At 49.3% G+C, this 14623-nt stretch overlaps 7 protein-coding genes across 7 annotated transcripts; 3 read left to right on the top strand and 4 right to left on the bottom strand.

Annotated features, from left to right (window-relative positions):
• Nucleotides 1–93: 93 nt before the first annotated feature.
• Nucleotides 94–3412, top strand: ASPGLDRAFT_163873 (glycoside hydrolase family 35 protein; the record flags this gene model as incomplete). The annotated part of the gene is made up of 5 exons (XM_022542559.1): nt 94–228; nt 280–356; nt 408–710; nt 769–1946; nt 1997–3412. 5 exons carry the CDS (start codon nt 94–96, stop codon nt 3322–3324), a joined length of 3021 nt encoding a protein of 1006 aa, XP_022404263.1. The 3' UTR covers nt 3325–3412.
• An 87-nt stretch (nt 3413–3499) lies between these two features.
• ASPGLDRAFT_966954 (uncharacterized protein) lies at nt 3500–4850 on the top strand. The gene is made up of 5 exons (XM_022550593.1): nt 3500–3631; nt 3689–3747; nt 3806–3858; nt 3914–4595; nt 4622–4850. Exons 2-5 carry the CDS (start codon nt 3732–3734, stop codon nt 4669–4671), a joined length of 801 nt encoding a protein of 266 aa, XP_022404262.1. The 5' UTR covers nt 3500–3631; nt 3689–3731; the 3' UTR covers nt 4672–4850.
• Nucleotides 4776–6201, bottom strand: ASPGLDRAFT_967381 (uncharacterized protein). Its single transcript, XM_022550594.1, has 4 exons — nt 5507–6201; nt 5400–5463; nt 4903–5341; nt 4776–4838 (listed from the first exon to the last, which is right to left on the bottom strand). Exons 1-3 carry the CDS (start codon nt 5795–5797, stop codon nt 4995–4997), a joined length of 702 nt encoding a protein of 233 aa, XP_022404261.1. The 5' UTR covers nt 5798–6201; the 3' UTR covers nt 4776–4838; nt 4903–4994.
• Nucleotide 6202: 1 nt separating this feature from the next.
• Nucleotides 6203–8568, bottom strand: bfr1 (putative nuclear segregation protein (Bfr1)). The gene is made up of 3 exons (XM_022550592.1): nt 8234–8568; nt 6891–8072; nt 6203–6834 (listed from the first exon to the last, which is right to left on the bottom strand). Exons 1-3 carry the CDS (start codon nt 8303–8305, stop codon nt 6622–6624), a joined length of 1467 nt encoding a protein of 488 aa, XP_022404260.1. The 5' UTR covers nt 8306–8568; the 3' UTR covers nt 6203–6621.
• Nucleotides 8569–8617: 49 nt separating this feature from the next.
• ASPGLDRAFT_42599 (DNA-directed RNA polymerase core subunit RPB5) lies at nt 8618–9977 on the top strand. Its single transcript, XM_022545635.1, has 3 exons — nt 8618–8860; nt 8927–9009; nt 9084–9977. Exons 1-3 carry the CDS (start codon nt 8762–8764, stop codon nt 9607–9609), a joined length of 708 nt encoding a protein of 235 aa, XP_022404259.1. The 5' UTR covers nt 8618–8761; the 3' UTR covers nt 9610–9977.
• Nucleotides 9978–11971: 1994 nt separating this feature from the next.
• Nucleotides 11972–13241, bottom strand: ASPGLDRAFT_71849 (uncharacterized protein; the record flags this gene model as incomplete). Its single annotated transcript, XM_022549575.1, has 3 exons — nt 11972–12354; nt 12430–12611; nt 12641–13241. 3 exons carry the CDS (start codon nt 13239–13241, stop codon nt 12127–12129), a joined length of 1011 nt encoding a protein of 336 aa, XP_022404258.1. The 3' UTR covers nt 11972–12126.
• A 30-nt stretch (nt 13242–13271) lies between these two features.
• Nucleotides 13272–13625, bottom strand: ASPGLDRAFT_32071 (uncharacterized protein; the record flags this gene model as incomplete). Its single annotated transcript, XM_022544133.1, has 1 exon — nt 13272–13625. One exon carries the CDS (start codon nt 13623–13625, stop codon nt 13272–13274), a length of 354 nt encoding a protein of 117 aa, XP_022404257.1.
• Nucleotides 13626–14623: the final 998 nt, after the last annotated feature.

Genomic DNA, 14623 nt, shown 5'->3' with positions numbered 1-14623 from the left:
GGGGGAAATAACTCATTAGGGCTTTATAAAGCCCGGAGCTGCTCCTCGAGCTTTGCGGGCTCCAGTGCTGAGTGCAGGTCGAACTGAGACGTCATGAAGCTTCTCACACTCTGTGCAGTGGCATCGCTGGCTACGCAGGCAGTTGGTGCGGCCATTAAGCACAAGCTTAATGGCTTTACTATTACGGAGCATCCAGATCCGGTGAAGCGGGATTTGTTGCAGAAATATGTATGTCTCCTTGTTTTACTACTAGTGAAATACGCTGACGGATATTGGTAGGTGACTTGGGATGATAAGTCCCTCTCTATTAATGGAGAGAGGATCATGATTTTCAGTGGTGAATTCCATCCGTACAGGTGCGTCAACCACCGAGAGAAAATAAATCGAATCTAATGTGTATATGGCAGACTTCCGGTCCCGTCTCTGTGGCTCGATGTCCTCCAAAAGGTCAAAGCGCTGGGATTCAACTGCATCTCATTCTACACGGACTGGGCTCTGCTTGAAGGAAAGCCTGGTGATTACCGGGCCGAGGGAATCTTCGCTCTGGAGCCCTTCTTCGAAGCAGCAAAGGAGGCTGGTATTTACCTGCTTGCTCGTCCCGGTCCCTATGTCAACGCCGAGAGCTCTGGTGGTGGTTTCCCCGGTTGGTTGCAAAGGGTCAACGGCACCCTTCGCACGGCGGATAGGGGGTTTTTGGATGCGACTGACAAGTATGCGATGCTTCCCCATAATGGGATAATCACAATTTTTGCTGACACAATTTGATAGCTACATCGCCACAATCGGTGCTTCCATTGCCAAAGCGCAAATCACGAATGGTGGACCAGTCATCCTCTACCAACCAGAAAACGAATACACAAATGGCTGCTGCGGTGAAGAGTTCCCTGATCCCGATTACTTCCAATATGTGATTGACCAGGCCCGTGACGCTGGAATTGTTGTGCCTATGATCAGCAATGACGCCTCGCCCGACGGACATAATGCACCAAGCACGGGTAAAGGAGCGGCTGATATCTACGGTCATGACAGTTATCCGCTTGGATTCGATTGCGCAAACCCGTCTGTATGGCCAGAAGACAACCTGCCAACCAACTTCTGGACTCTGCACGAGGAGCAAAGCCCAACGACTCCGTACTCTCTGGTCGAGTTCCAAGCTGGAGCTTACGATCCCTGGGGAGGACCGGGATTTGCTGCGTGCGCAGACCTAGTCAACCACGAGTTTGAGAGAGTGTTCTATAAGAACAACTTCAGCTTCCGGGTCGCCATATCTAACCTCTACATGATATTTGGCGGTACCAACTGGGGTAACCTTGGTCACCCTGGTGGATATACATCCTACGATTATGGCTCAGTGCTGAGTGAGACCCGCAACATTACTCGCGAAAAGTACAGCGAGCTCAAGCTCTTCGGCAACTTTGTTAAGGTCTCCCCGTCATATCTACTGGCTGATCCTGGTAATCAGACAACGGGCTACACGGACACTTCTAGCTTGACTGTCACTCCTCTGAAAGCAGATGGGTCGACCTCGTACTACGTGGTCCGACATACAGACTACAGTAGCCAGGCGTCAACTCCGTATAAGCTCAGACTTGCGATTAGCTCTGGAAATGTGACGGTTCCCCAGCTGGGAGGAGAGTTGTCGCTGAATGGACGGGACTCCAAGGTTCATGTTGCTGATTACGATGTGTCTGGGACTAACATCGTGTACTCGACCGCGGAGATTTTCACTTGGAAGAAATTCGCAGACAGCAAGGTTCTTGTTCTGTACGGCGGCCCTGGAGAGCACCACGAGCTGGCTATTGCGTCCAAGTCCGAGGCATCTGTTATTGAGGGATCTCAGTCAGATATCAAATCGAAGCGGATTGGTAGCAGTGTGGTCATCTCTTGGGATGTCTCATCCACTCGTCGCATCGTGCAAGTTGACAATCTGAAGATCTTCCTCCTTGGTAAGATTTACTTCAAAAGACCACAGAGGATACGAAACTGACATTACCAGATCGGAACACTGCCTACAACTACTGGGTCCCTGAGCTTCCAGCTGAAGGAACCACGCCAGGATACAGTAACAAGAAGAACACTGCTTCGTCGATCATCGTTAAAGCCGGATACCTCGTGCGAACAGCTTACCTCAAGGACAGTGATCTCCACCTCACCGCAGACTTCAACACAACAACACCCATCGAAGTGATCGGGGCCCCAGAAAATGCCCAGACCCTCTACATCAACAACGAAAAGGTTTCGCACAAGGTAGACAAGAACGGAATCTGGACCTCAGAGGTCGAGTTCACGGCTCCGAAGATTGACCTTCCCAGCCTGGAGGACCTCGAGTGGAAGTATCTGGACACACTTCCAGAGATCCAGTCTTCGTACGATGACTCTGCATGGTCAAAGGCAGACAAGCCTACTACGGATAATGACCATCGTCCCCTGGACACGCCAACATCGCTTTACTCTTCCGACTATGGTTTCCACACGGGCTACCTGGTTTACCGGGGTTCGTTTATCGCGCAGGGAAATGAGTCTACCTTTTTCATCCACACGCAGGGCGGACAAGCCTTTGGAAGCTCCGTGTGGCTTAACCAAACACTCTTGGGATCATGGACAGGATTGAACCAAGACTCAGACAATAACTCGACCTACAAACTGCCTAGTCTCCAGCAAGGCAAGAACTACGTGTTCACCGTTGTTGTCGACAACATGGGACTCGACGAGAACCTCGACGTTGGTGCTGATGTCATGAAGAACCCTCGTGGAATCCTGAACTATAGCGTATCTGGAAGAAGCCTGGACGCAATCAAATGGAAGCTAACCGGCAACCTGGGTGGTGAGGATTACCAGGACAAGGTGCGAGGACCTCTCAACGAGGGTGGTATATACGCAGAGCGATACGGCTTCCACCAACCGGAGCCCCCAAGCGCAGACTGGAAATCCTCCAGTCCCCTTGATGGTCTCTCTCAACCTGGAATCGGCTTCTACAGCACCAACTTCGACCTCTCCATCCCCAGCGGATATGACGTGCCAATCTACTTCAATTTCGGCAACACCACAGACCCAGCGCCATTTAGAGCACAGCTCTACGTAAACGGCTACCAGTACGGTAAATACATCAGCAACATCGGTCCGCAGACTAGCTTCCCGGTTCCAGAGGGTATTCTGAATCACCGTGGAACGAACTGGGTCGCGGTAAGTCTTTGGGCGCTGGGAGAGGAAGGGGCGAAATTGAGTAGTTTTGAGTTTTCGCATGAGAGACCGGTGAGGACGGGATTGAAGGAGGTGGAAGCGGCTGAGCAGCCGAAGTACGAGGCGAGGGAAGGGGTGTACTGATGATGTTCCGGTGTAGTATGGGATGTATATAGCAATAGCTTGGTGGCTTTTGAGAAAATGAGCATTTATGAACATGACATATTTTCCGACAGAAAGGAATAGTCATTAAAATAATATTATCGAAAATACGGAGTAAGAAGCATATGAAAAATAATAATGGCGTCGTTGTTGTTACTATCCCGAGCCAACTCAATCGGAGGATCATCCCCAGCCACCGCATTATCATCCCCGTCTAACCCGTCCCCATCGCTGGCCCCGTCACCTTTTCCACACTTTTCTTGTCCTGTGCTCCGATTCTTCTCTTGACGCTACTCTATCACGCTCCGACTTTTGACATCTTGCATTGGTGTCCTCGTGCCTGAACGCTTCGACGCTGGAACTGCTCACCACCCTCGGCAAATAGGGCTATGCTGCTATCAGCAAGTCCCTAACATCTGCGACGCATTCTTTCATCTGATCTCATCTTGTTGAACCGATCGAGGGATAGCGGTAAAGAATGGATTCGATATCATCATCGTCGTCAACCTCACCACCGCTCCCATCCTCCTCTAAATCAATAACAACACCCCTCCTCATCCTCCGCCGCTTCCTCTCCGAAACAACCAACAACAACTCTACCATCCCCAACGCCAACAATGACAATTCCACCGTCCATGCCCTCAACCGCCGCTACCAAACCGTCTCCCTCCCCGCAACCGCCTACGGCCGCCTAGACACCTCACCAGCCCCAGGCACAGTAGCGGGTATTATCCTCGGTACCGTCGCCGGCTTCCTCCTTCTCCTATACCTGCTATACGCAACATTCATCCCCAAGAAACCAATCGACGATGCTGCCACAGTCGAAGTTGAGGAAGTAAGACGTCCGCGGCCACGTCCGCGTCGCGGGTGGAACGGCTGGGGTCGTGGCGGCCGCAGCGGCGGTGGTAGTCGCTACGGCGGTAGCGAGGAAGGAGGCGGGGACTTTGTCGACGTGTTCGAGGAAGAGAGCGTTGAGAGTCCGCGCAGAGAACCTGTTAGGGATACTGGGAGGGAGAGAGACAGGGGTGCGGGAAGGAGTTGGTGGGGATGGGGTAGGGGTCGGCAGGCGGATGATCGGTCGACGGATGATGGGGGGACGGTTGAGGTTATGGAGGAAGGGGATGGGTATTATGCGCCTCCGCCTCCGCCTATGCCGCCTCCTGCGCCAATGCAGAGGGAGAGGAGGAAGAAGAGGAAGTCGAGGAGGGCGAGGAGGACGGATGATCCGTATGAACGGGGGAGTGAGGATTGGGGTGCTGCTGGGGGGAGTGTTGATTAGGCTTCTACGCGGTAGGCTTGTTTGCTGGGTTGCTGGTAATGATTGCTTAATGTGTGATGTTTGATGGGTAACAGTACTGCTTACGTGTTTGTTGATTTGATTTTTGATACCCTTTTAATTCACTTACATACCACTTGTTGATGTTTCTTGATCCATAAGAATGCTTGAATTGAGGTCCATGCCTGATCGCTGTAAAAGTACTCGTCATTCAATAACCCTTGAAACAACCAAAGACGATAACAAATTAGAATAATAATAAAACCAAGCAAAGTAATCCCAACCTTTCATCCGTATACGCCGTTCAAAACCGAGAACCGAAGGAAACCGAACCCATCCTCCCCCAAGCAACAGAAAGACCCGTAAGACCACCGAATTATCCTAGAAAATCAAGTCCAAACAACAGCAGCATGCCAGCGCCGCCATTATACCCGCGCAAATACCACCCCCAGTTGACCCTCCGCGATCCTGCTGACCCTGATAGTACCCCGGCTGCGGTTGCGCTTGCGGATATCCCTGCGGCGGATAGTACATCGGCTGGCCTGGGGGCGGCGGCGATCCGTAGCCATAGTTTTGAGGAGGAGGAGATCCGTAGTTTTGTTGGGGTGGGTAGCCGCCTTGGCCGCCTTGGTTGTAGTAGTCGTTGGCTGCGCCGCCGGATTGTTGCTGTGGGTAGGGGCCGGCGTCGTGGACGGGTGCCGGGTAGGAAGGAGGAGGGTAGTCCTGGATTGTTGTTGTTAGTAGGATATTTTGAGAAGGGAAGGAGGGTCAGTAGACGTACTGGTTTGTTGTAGGACATGGTGGTAGAAGTTGCGATGGAAGAAATGTAGTTGCCTTTCGTGACACTGTAGTCCGGCAGTCGTATAGTTTGCGAATGTGCTATCAGACAGAGGCTAACGCTGCTAAAATTGTGTATACGACAGCAGAGCGCGGTAAATGACAGTAAGAAGTAAAGTCAGAATAAAAGAAGAAACAGTGCAGAAGGAAAGGGAGAGAAAGAAGAGCGGAAGAGAGAGCCAAGGACAGTTGAAGGCGACGGCGGAGATTCCGGAATAGGAAGTCTTGGCGTCTGTCAGTCAAAATAGCCTCCGATTTCGTACCTGCCTCATGCCCTATAGGAAACATAGAGATTTGATCACAACATAGCAGACTTTGTAGCAATTTTTGCATCGTCTTCATGACAAACCCCAAGGCGTCGGGCGACAGATGTATACAGGAGTACTGAACCTAACCTACGCCGTAAGAGTATATCACCCTACGATATCTAGCAAATTAGCAAGCAAGTTACGAGATGTTCGAGATGTTCTCTTGCATCAGTTCCATCGGCCAAGGCCAAGCTCAATTAGGAACTCAGAAACTGATGCCTTCGATCCTCGGATGGACACCTGCAAGCGCAAACATCGCCCTATGCCAAACAAAGTCGACAAAGGGACAAATGAATACCCATACAGGGCCTAAGATTTGCTCTCCCAACGCTCCGTTAAGAGCACCTTGTCGAATGAGAACGGGGAGCCGTCCTCACAAGATGCTCCTGCAGTACCCAGAGTGGACTGCATCGCTGGTGAATGTTGAACATTGATAAAAGAAACTGCCCAAATCACAGGAACAAAATGCCATCAATTCCGAAGGCTAAGCATGTAAGCATTGCACAGTAGCAAATCAATCATATACAGGAAAGTAGGGCCAAAAAAGAAGAAAGAAGGGAAATGGGTATATCAGATACAACCAACTCCCAGTGGTAGACAGCATCTATGCAAGCTAGGGCAGACTCTGAAAGGGAGAAGAAGAAGGAATCTGGGTAATAAATGCAAGAGAGGAAAGTGTCGTATAAAGATTATGCTCGTGCAAAAGGACCAAGATCAGCAAAGAAATGATACAAATGCTGTGCTTTTTTTCTTTTTCGAAAAGACCATTCCAGACAAGCCCAGAAGGCTTGTCCCAGCAATGCCAACCATCATACAAGTGCACATGTAGATGGGCTTTTATATACCAAGCTGCTTCCTCTAGGCCTTGTCTTCAAGCGAGGCCTTCTGCAAATCCTCGGCAGCGTCAGCAGCGGCGTCCTTCTCCTGGTCCACCTCGGCTTCAGCCGAAGCGTTGCCGTTGACACCGCTGTGCTGCTGGGCAGGCTTCTTAGCATCGTCGGTAGTACGCTGATCGGCCTGGGAAGTTTCATTTTCCAGTTTGGCAATCTCTTCCTTGGCCTTGGCAATGTTCTATTCAGGAATCAGCATCTTGACTTAAGAAGAAGACCAATATCAAAAATACTTACGTCTTCCGTCTTGCTGGCCTGGTTCTTCTTCCACTCGGTGATCTTCTCAGCAAGCTTCTCAGCCACCGCAGGAACATCGGACTGGTTCATAGGCGGGTCGACCTTGATCTTGGCGAATTCCTCAATGATACCGACGTTCATGTTGAACTTGTTCTCCGCAGAAGCGCCAGAAGCAGCATTGGCATTGCCACCCTTCTTGCCCTTCTTACCCTTCTTACCGCCGGTGCCAGCAAAGTAGTCGTCCCCGCGGTCCTCCTTCTTGAGGATCTTGACACCCTTGATGTCGGAGTCATCCACAGTACGGCCAACCCCCGCACGGAAGTTGGAACCCTGGTCCTTCTTGTCGTCAAGTCCCAGTGCGGCAAAGTCGTAAGATGGGTTGAAGTGACGGATGAGACCCTGGGCAGTGAAGATCTCGTCGCTGTAGGCAGGCTGCGAGGCCTCCTCCAGCTTCTTATCTGCGACCTTCCTCTTCTTCTCGTGCTCGATGGCATCGCGTTGAGCCTTAGCCTTTTCGCGTCGGACTTTCCAGGCCTCATCCTCGTACTCCTTGTACGCCCTGCGTCCCTGGTAGTACTGGTCTTTGATTGCCTTGATCGCGGACCACTTCTCCCGCTGCTCGCCTTGCAGCTTGGTGCGCTCATCCCTCAGAGAGTTAAGGTTCTTGAATACGCTGTCCTTCTCGGCCTTGATGGCATCCAGCTCCTTCTGAATCTCCGTGTATCTCTCGCTGAGAGCCTTGGCCTCGGGGGTGTCGAGCGTCTTCCGGAGGGCGGCAATCTGGGCCTTCAGGTCGTCAATGACCTTCTGGCCCTCGTTCAAGCCGGCGAAGTTCTTGCGCTGCTTACGCATGGTCGAGACGTCCGAGAGGGCCTTCTTTTCATCAACCAAGCGCATTGTACCTGAATCGACCTGCTTCTCCAGACGAGCAATCTCCCGGTCGATCTCCTCGACATTCTTGAACGACATGCGACTGCGGGAGTTGTTCTGCTCGGCCAGGCGGGCCTTGAGGGTCGAGTCAAGGCCATTGATCTTCTCCTGGGTGCTGGATCTCGAGGCCTTGAATCCTTGCTGCTTCTGGCGGATCGACGAAAGCTCAGATTGGAGCTCCTGTTGTCTCTTGGCCGTGGGGGAGTCCTGGTTGTTGGGCTTTGCGGTCTCAATCTTTGCCTTGATTTGGTTCTTTAGACGGATTAGTATCAGGCTGCAGATTATGATAGATAAAATGATAAGCCACCAATAACGATCTTCCTCTTCCCCAACGGACAAACAAAGAAAGGCAAAGAAAAAAGTGTCCAATGGTGATCAAACAAACGCAACCTCACTGATCTAGTAAGACACACATACCAGCTTCTCTTGAACAGCAGAGTGTTCCTTCTCAGCTGCAGCCAAGCTACTCTTGAATTCCCCCTCATCCGGCTTGGAAGGCTTGACCTTGTGGTTGACTGCAGGAGCCGAGTTGGCAGCAACAGCAGCCATCTTGTCAGCGAATGAAAGTATATAACACTCGAAAACAGGAAGAATTGGCCTAAGTTCAATCTTCTAGGATTGAATTAAAAAGCGAGCAGACGAGCGACAGATAAAATGGCCAGTTGGACCCGGAGCTAATTTGTGTTTTTGGGGTGAATAATAGTCTGGTCTTTTGGGGCGGCGCTTATCGTTGGCGCTCTTAGCGCTGGTCCGCCGATTTTTCGAGAACTTCTTTTTCCTCTTCTCACTCAACCGCCATTGCAGCCATTTCTTGCCTGTCAGCGCAGCCCAGCACAGCTTCTAATTCCTTTATCTAGCTGCGCCGTTGAATTTTTGCTCTTCTCTTTCTCTCGCAACTTTTATTTTTAAGAAGCGCCTGGTTGCGCCCCTTGAATTTAGTCATGGATGAGGACTACTCGACTGGCTCCGCGGATGCCGACCGCGAGATGACCAGACTTTGGCGTACATGGAGGACAGTTTTCGAGATGCTGCAGGACCGGGTATGCGATTCAGAGTTCTCGCTTTGAAAGGGGACCATGAGTGTCGCTAACAAGTGTGTTCAACAGGGTTACGAAGTCACCGAAGAAGAAGTTCAAATCCCTCTCCACGAGTTCAAATCCAAATATTCCGACCCTCTAGGATATCCTGAGTATGCGAATATCCCCTTTTATTCGCGATATTATCTGGTCCAAGCTTTCTAACGCAATGCCGTTGCGTTTACAGTCGCAACAAGATGAAAGTCAGCGCTCGTCCCACCGAAGCGATGCAAGCCAAATACACACCGCTACCTAGCAAATCGAACCCCGACCCTCAACCCGACTGCGGAACTGTCTACGTTGAATTTTGCCCCGACGCCTCTGGTGTGGGTACCAAGCAGGTCCGCGCATTCAACCACTTTGTCGACGAAAACAATTTCCACACTGGAGTTTTCATCACTCAGACCCCGATCTCCCCCTCCGCCGTGCGCCTGCTGAGCGGTATCCCCGGCCGTATTTGCGAACACTTCCAGGAGCAAGATTTGCTCGTTAACATTACGCGCCACGAACTCGTTCCGAAGCACGTTTTGCTGAGCCCCGAGGAGAAGGCCAAATTGCTGGAACGGTACCGTTTGAAGGAATCGCAGTTGCCGCGTATGCAGGTTTCGGACCCTGTGGCGCGATACCTCGGTTTGCGACGGGGTCAAGTCGTCAAGATTATTCGGAAGAGTGAAACGGCAGGACGGTACGCTAGTTACCGCTGGGTCATTTAAGCTATGGGCTGCTCGACATGGACTTTGGACATTGTTAGTATGGACCTTTTCCTGCAACAAACGTCAAGATTGGCAAACGGCAAATTCTGCCCTACGATGCCAGATGGAACGTCACCTCCGCACTGCATCCCCATTGCTGCTAGGGCAGAAATCAGCGTCGAGAGGAACAAAAGGCCAGAGAAACAGGGAACAGGAGGAAAATTCAAGAAAAAAGCTATACTTTTGTACGTATTATGGGGAGCACGGCGTACGGGCGAAACAGAAACATTCATGGTTGGGATGCTCTGTCATTTTTTATATCACATGTCATGTTCTTAATCATTTGCTGTAAATTCCTGACAAAATTTCACTTATTATCTCGTCTAACATATATTGCCTGCCAAGCTATTGGATTATGGGAAGACACGGACACGGCCAGAGGGTTTGAAAGCTGGAGAGATTTTTCAGAATCCTTCAAGAGAGCAGCTTATTCAATATTTTGAATCGTCACACCATGAGCACCACGGCCTGGAGACATAAAAAGACACGCAACCGTTGATGGCTGGGATTGACCTACTCGTTATCCGCTTGTTTCTGAGATATGTACGGAGTGCGTTGATCGCGTTGCCCGACACCAGAAAGCAAATAATCGCGATAGGCCCGCAATGCCTCACAACGTTCCGCCGGCTATCTGGGTTATATGCGGGTGATCTCCAGACGATCAGACGCTGGTTCGCGCGAAACACGGGGCTATGGATGGCTCCCGTGAAAAACGCGTTGACCAATCTTGGCGAGATCCATGTATAGAGATCGAACATCGTGATCTTGGTAGGTCAAGCAAACGGTCTACCATGTGCGCAACTTCCTGTCCCAACACGACGGGGATGTAGGCTCCGTCTCTCCAGTCGGGTAATAGATACCCACTAAATCCCTTTGCTTGGCCTGAGAGAATCGATGATGAGTTTCAAATTTCTCGATGGTAATACAACAGAAGTTCAAGACACTTACCTCTAGTGAGACCATATGTCGGGCTTCGACAGAACCAGGCTATCGTTGACGGTTTCACGAGGTTTCGACAATTCTTTGTTCGTTCCGAGCCAAAGCTTTGTTGGTCCGGGTCGAGTTACTAGTTGATAGCAACTTGCCGGTCAAGTTTGTAGTGAACCTTCAAGGATTGGCAACAACCTGTCAACTCGTAAGGGCCATGTCTTCACGACCAAACACTAGTTTCTTCAAGTATCGGACTGTTCACCTGACGCAGACGTGAGCTTATGGAAAACTAGTTGACAAGCCACAACTGTGAATGGTGAACAGCCATTCGTCGCAGTCCAAAATTCTAGCTTTCTGTGCCTTCTCTTAAAGCCAGTCGACAGGAGAAGTCCGCGAAGAGGCCATACCATTTTCGTCGAGGCCCTCTGAAGGTCTGGCAATTGATTTCCCCAGGTATGGCTCGCCGCGCTTTTACGCCATGATATTCCCTTGATAGGGTCAATATACTCGAACATTTTCCTTGATGAGCCGTCATCCTCCATTGATTTTGACCATGTTTTAATGCGAGATTCCACCTGATACTCCTTGCTGTCCTTCATGATAATCATATTCATCTGCCTAGCGTCCCTCACTGTGTAATGGATTCGATGCCCGAGCTTTCCCTTAATCATGCGCTTTGATTCATCGACTCTTAACTCCGCTATAATGAGAGCGGCGTGATCGAATCCTAATCCTTGTTGGACGGTGTGCAGGCCTGGGGCCGACTCATGATGGTTGTCCGTACATGGCCATTTCTTCGTTGGCGACGATGCCGGAATGAAAACTCCCTGTTTCCTAGGGAAAGCAGCGTGCTGTGTACATAATTATTGAGGCCCATCTCATGACGGGATGAAGGTCCAAGGTCTGGATGTGTGCGACTTCTTGTCCCAGTATATGGGGATATAGGGCCCTAGTTGGCCACTTGGACGGTAGACCTGCTAGGTTCCACTTTTTAGCCTAGGAGAAGCAATCGTAAGCATCGATATTGGAATAGATTTAATAAATTCCAAGGACTTACTTCAAATGAGACCACAGGTATTTTTCTTGGTTGAGGTTATGTCTCGTACCATTTTCAGATACATAGAACAAGGCTACCGTCGCTCATGGATTCGCTGGCTTCTGATAGCTTTGTGGGCAAGTATACTTTATACAAAAGGCCTAGTTAGCTCTGTTCTTCCAGTTAGATATTGCATAAGCCATGTGCCTGAAGTAATCGCAGAATGGGTTTGTGGATTTCCATCTCTAACACATATTTGCAATAACTTGAGCAATTTCCTTTCGGAGTTGGGCGATACTCTGGATCGTATTTCTGGGATACTTTGAGGATGTACTATAGATGACATTGAAAGGATAGCTGGGAAGCTAGCTGATGTGAGGATACTGCCCTCTTCATTTCTATTCCCAGGGAGTGAATTTACCCACAGTGAATCGCGAGGACTAGACCTTCAGGGAACCTCCCCTTATCTCCATGCTGGGATAAGAGCAAGACGTCCACAGCCCCGGCGAAAGTCAATCATGTATGACATCCATCTCAATGCCCACCTGCGCGCACTGTGTCCGCACATCTGCCCGTTTCTCCCCCACAAATCCACATCCATAATGTGACATATCCGAATGAAAATGCGCTTTAAATGCGGCGTAAGGGACTACGTCAACCAAGAAATTCCGGACAAGTTTGAGTAGTTTGAGCTCGTTTACCCAGGTATAGGGGTTTAATAAATCCCATACAAGACATAGCTCTTCCAGTGTATCTGGAAGGACGTCTCCGATTTCAGTTGCGGCATGTGGGTCCATTCACAGGAGGAGGGTAACGGGAACTTCCATGGAGCGCAATCGGGGAAAGCCCAATGTTTTCAGGAACCCTTTAAAGGGCTCTCTTAATTTGTAATCATCCTTAGAATTGAGGGTGCGGTCTTTAGAATACGGGTAGTGCTTTAACCATAGTGATAGCTTCTCGACTTTGTTGCTGGTAGATTCCAAAGATTGGAGGATAGCTGGTCCGTTTTCAGCGCTTTTTCATTACCCCGTTTGTAGGCTATACCCCAATGGAATGTTTTTAGAGCGGTTGTCCGAGACAGTAGGGAAGGAAATTCTATTTCATTGACGGTTATTTGGGGGAGAATGAGTGTATGCAGTTGATGCAGGTTGGACTGTCGCGTTGAGCCCTTTGCATCTCCCACACCAATTATACCATCCATGCTCCTTAACCAGATACATAAGGACTCTAGGTATGGGAGATAGAACCACGGCATGAATTGTTGTGAATGCCAATCAGGGTAGCCATCGTCCCCAATTGCCTGGATCTCCTCCTGTATGCGAGCATTACCACCGTAGTCCACCGTCTTGAGAGAGTTGAATGTTAAAAGAACTCCTTCAGGGGCTGTAAACAAGGGATGTCTCAGCATAATACCTGGATATCCTCGTGCTGAGATAAATGAACAATCAAGCTGTGTGGACTTGAGCTTATGAAGCTGTGAAAGAAGCATTGTAGTAAAAACATAAGGGTCCCCAAGCTGGATCTTTTGAATCCAATGAGCTTCATTGGGGAATCTAACTCTTGTAACTATGGCTTGAGCTTGCTCAATGACATTAGTATAGCTCGCAGACTCTTTCTTCCAGTTCATAAAGCGCCACAGACGTTCCCAATGTACGCTCTACATTCGGTCCGTAGAGCTTAGAACCCTCACATGGTGGATAGATGGTGTTATGTCTGGGCGCTTGAAAATAGACCGCAATAGCCGTAGAATATTCTGCATGAGCACTGTGTTCCAGTTCCAGGATACGGTGCGGTACATGAAGGGCGTAGTGGAGGCATGGAAGTCTTTGGAGACTAACGCAACCGAGGCGAAATCCTCATGTGAGAGATAATCCGAGACATTCATCCAGCAATCGATGGGCAACAGTTGCAACAAGCTTGTGCCGTAACTAGACTGCGACACGATCCGCAAAATATCCAAATTATACATATCCAAATCCGCAAATCTGCGGATTTGGATAGCATTTGACATCCTCATATCCGTGCGGATATGTAAACAGTGCAAAATTGACGAATCTGTATCTACATAATTTATGCTATCCTTAGCGGTAATAGATGGTATTGTAGTTGTAAGAAAGTCTTTTGGTTGAATAATTCACATCTATTGATATTGGATCGAAGAAAACTTTTGTCATAACTCAATTTATTGTAATTCTTCTAATAGGAGCTAGTATCTATTGATTTCAAAGCCAGCTGGCATCTTTGGCTGTTTCCAAACCCTTCTTGAACGCGCCTGCGTACTATCCTTTTCATGTGGTATATTAGGTAGAGGATGATCACCATCATCATCATCAAGCTCACGGTCTATCTCATCCCTTGGCTCAGAAGAAATGCTTCTGCGTTGTTTCCCTAGGGCACGCTCACTAGGTGCTGCAGGCTGTAAATCATATAGTATATCATCTTCCTCATTGTCGCTTATTGGTTCCAAATCTTCCTGGGACTGAGAGGGCTTTTTTCCTCCTCAATGCCTGTAATTTCGCCAGCTGAGAGATACTCTTTTATCAAATCTAGTTCCTCTTGTTTAATCTCAAACTTTGATGTGCACATATGCATCATCAGATCCTTGATTGTATCAGGTTTGAGGTTGCCTTGATGATAATGACAGATATCATGAGCAGAGTTAAAGAGACGCTCAACACCAGCACCACTAGCTGGGATAGAAAGAATATCCTGAGTGAGGCTTGATAGTGCTGGAAATTCAAGCTCATACTCTTTCCAGAAGAGTCTTGGGGGAGTATTGTGACGGCTCAACGACCAGGCAAACAGTGCCAACATGCCAAAAGATGCCATACAAGCAATATGGACAAACAAGGGCACAAGCCGCATCGCACAAAGGTTTATATAGACTGTACTCGCCAGATAGATTTCCTCTCCTTTTTTCCTCCCCAGATTCGATATTCTCGTCGATGGCTACACTAGTTTAGATAGGAATATCAATTCGTTAATATCTACTGGTCCGAGCCCGTGACA

The sequence above is a fragment of the Aspergillus glaucus genome, assembly GCF_001890805.1.
Source record: "Aspergillus glaucus CBS 516.65 unplaced genomic scaffold ASPGLscaffold_3, whole genome shotgun sequence".
Taxonomy (NCBI): Eukaryota; Fungi; Ascomycota; class Eurotiomycetes; order Eurotiales; family Aspergillaceae; genus Aspergillus; species Aspergillus glaucus.
Note: the sequence above shows the minus strand (reverse complement) of the source record. Positions and strands in the feature narration are given on the sequence as shown.

Excerpts from the sequence above, each read along its gene's own strand:
- ASPGLDRAFT_966954 (XM_022550593.1), top strand. Across the intron at positions 3,859-3,913 it reads TCGTCGTCAACCTCACCACC|CTCTCCGAAACAACCAACAA; the intron begins GCTCCCATCCTC and ends CTCCGCCGCTTC. Across the intron at positions 4,596-4,621 it reads ACGGGGGAGTGAGGATTGGG|GCTTCTACGCGGTAGGCTTG; the intron begins GTGCTGCTGGGG and ends AGTGTTGATTAG.
- ASPGLDRAFT_967381 (XM_022550594.1), bottom strand. The coding sequence starts at position 5,797 with ATGAAGACGATGCAAAAATTGCTACAAAGTCTGCTATGTTGTGATCAA. Across the intron at positions 5,464-5,506 it reads TTTTAGCAGCGTTAGCCTCT|TGTCACGAAAGGCAACTACA; the intron begins GTCTGATAGCAC and ends GCCGGACTACAG. Across the intron at positions 5,342-5,399 it reads CCATGTCCTACAACAAACCA|GACTACCCTCCTCCTTCCTA; the intron begins GTACGTCTACTG and ends ACAACAATCCAG.
- bfr1 (XM_022550592.1), bottom strand. The coding sequence starts at position 8,305 with ATGAGGGGGAATTCAAGAGTAGCTTGGCTGCAGCTGAGAAGGAACACT. Across the intron at positions 8,073-8,233 it reads TGTTCAAGAGAAGCTGGTAT|AACCAAATCAAGGCAAAGAT; the intron begins GTGTGTCTTACT and ends ATCCGTCTAAAG. Across the intron at positions 6,835-6,890 it reads AGGCCAGCAAGACGGAAGAC|AACATTGCCAAGGCCAAGGA; the intron begins GTAAGTATTTTT and ends ATTCCTGAATAG.
- ASPGLDRAFT_42599 (XM_022545635.1), top strand. The coding sequence starts at position 8,762 with ATGGATGAGGACTACTCGACTGGCTCCGCGGATGCCGACCGCGAGATG. Across the intron at positions 8,861-8,926 it reads TCGAGATGCTGCAGGACCGG|GGTTACGAAGTCACCGAAGA; the intron begins GTATGCGATTCA and ends TGTGTTCAACAG. Across the intron at positions 9,010-9,083 it reads GACCCTCTAGGATATCCTGA|TCGCAACAAGATGAAAGTCA; the intron begins GTATGCGAATAT and ends TTGCGTTTACAG.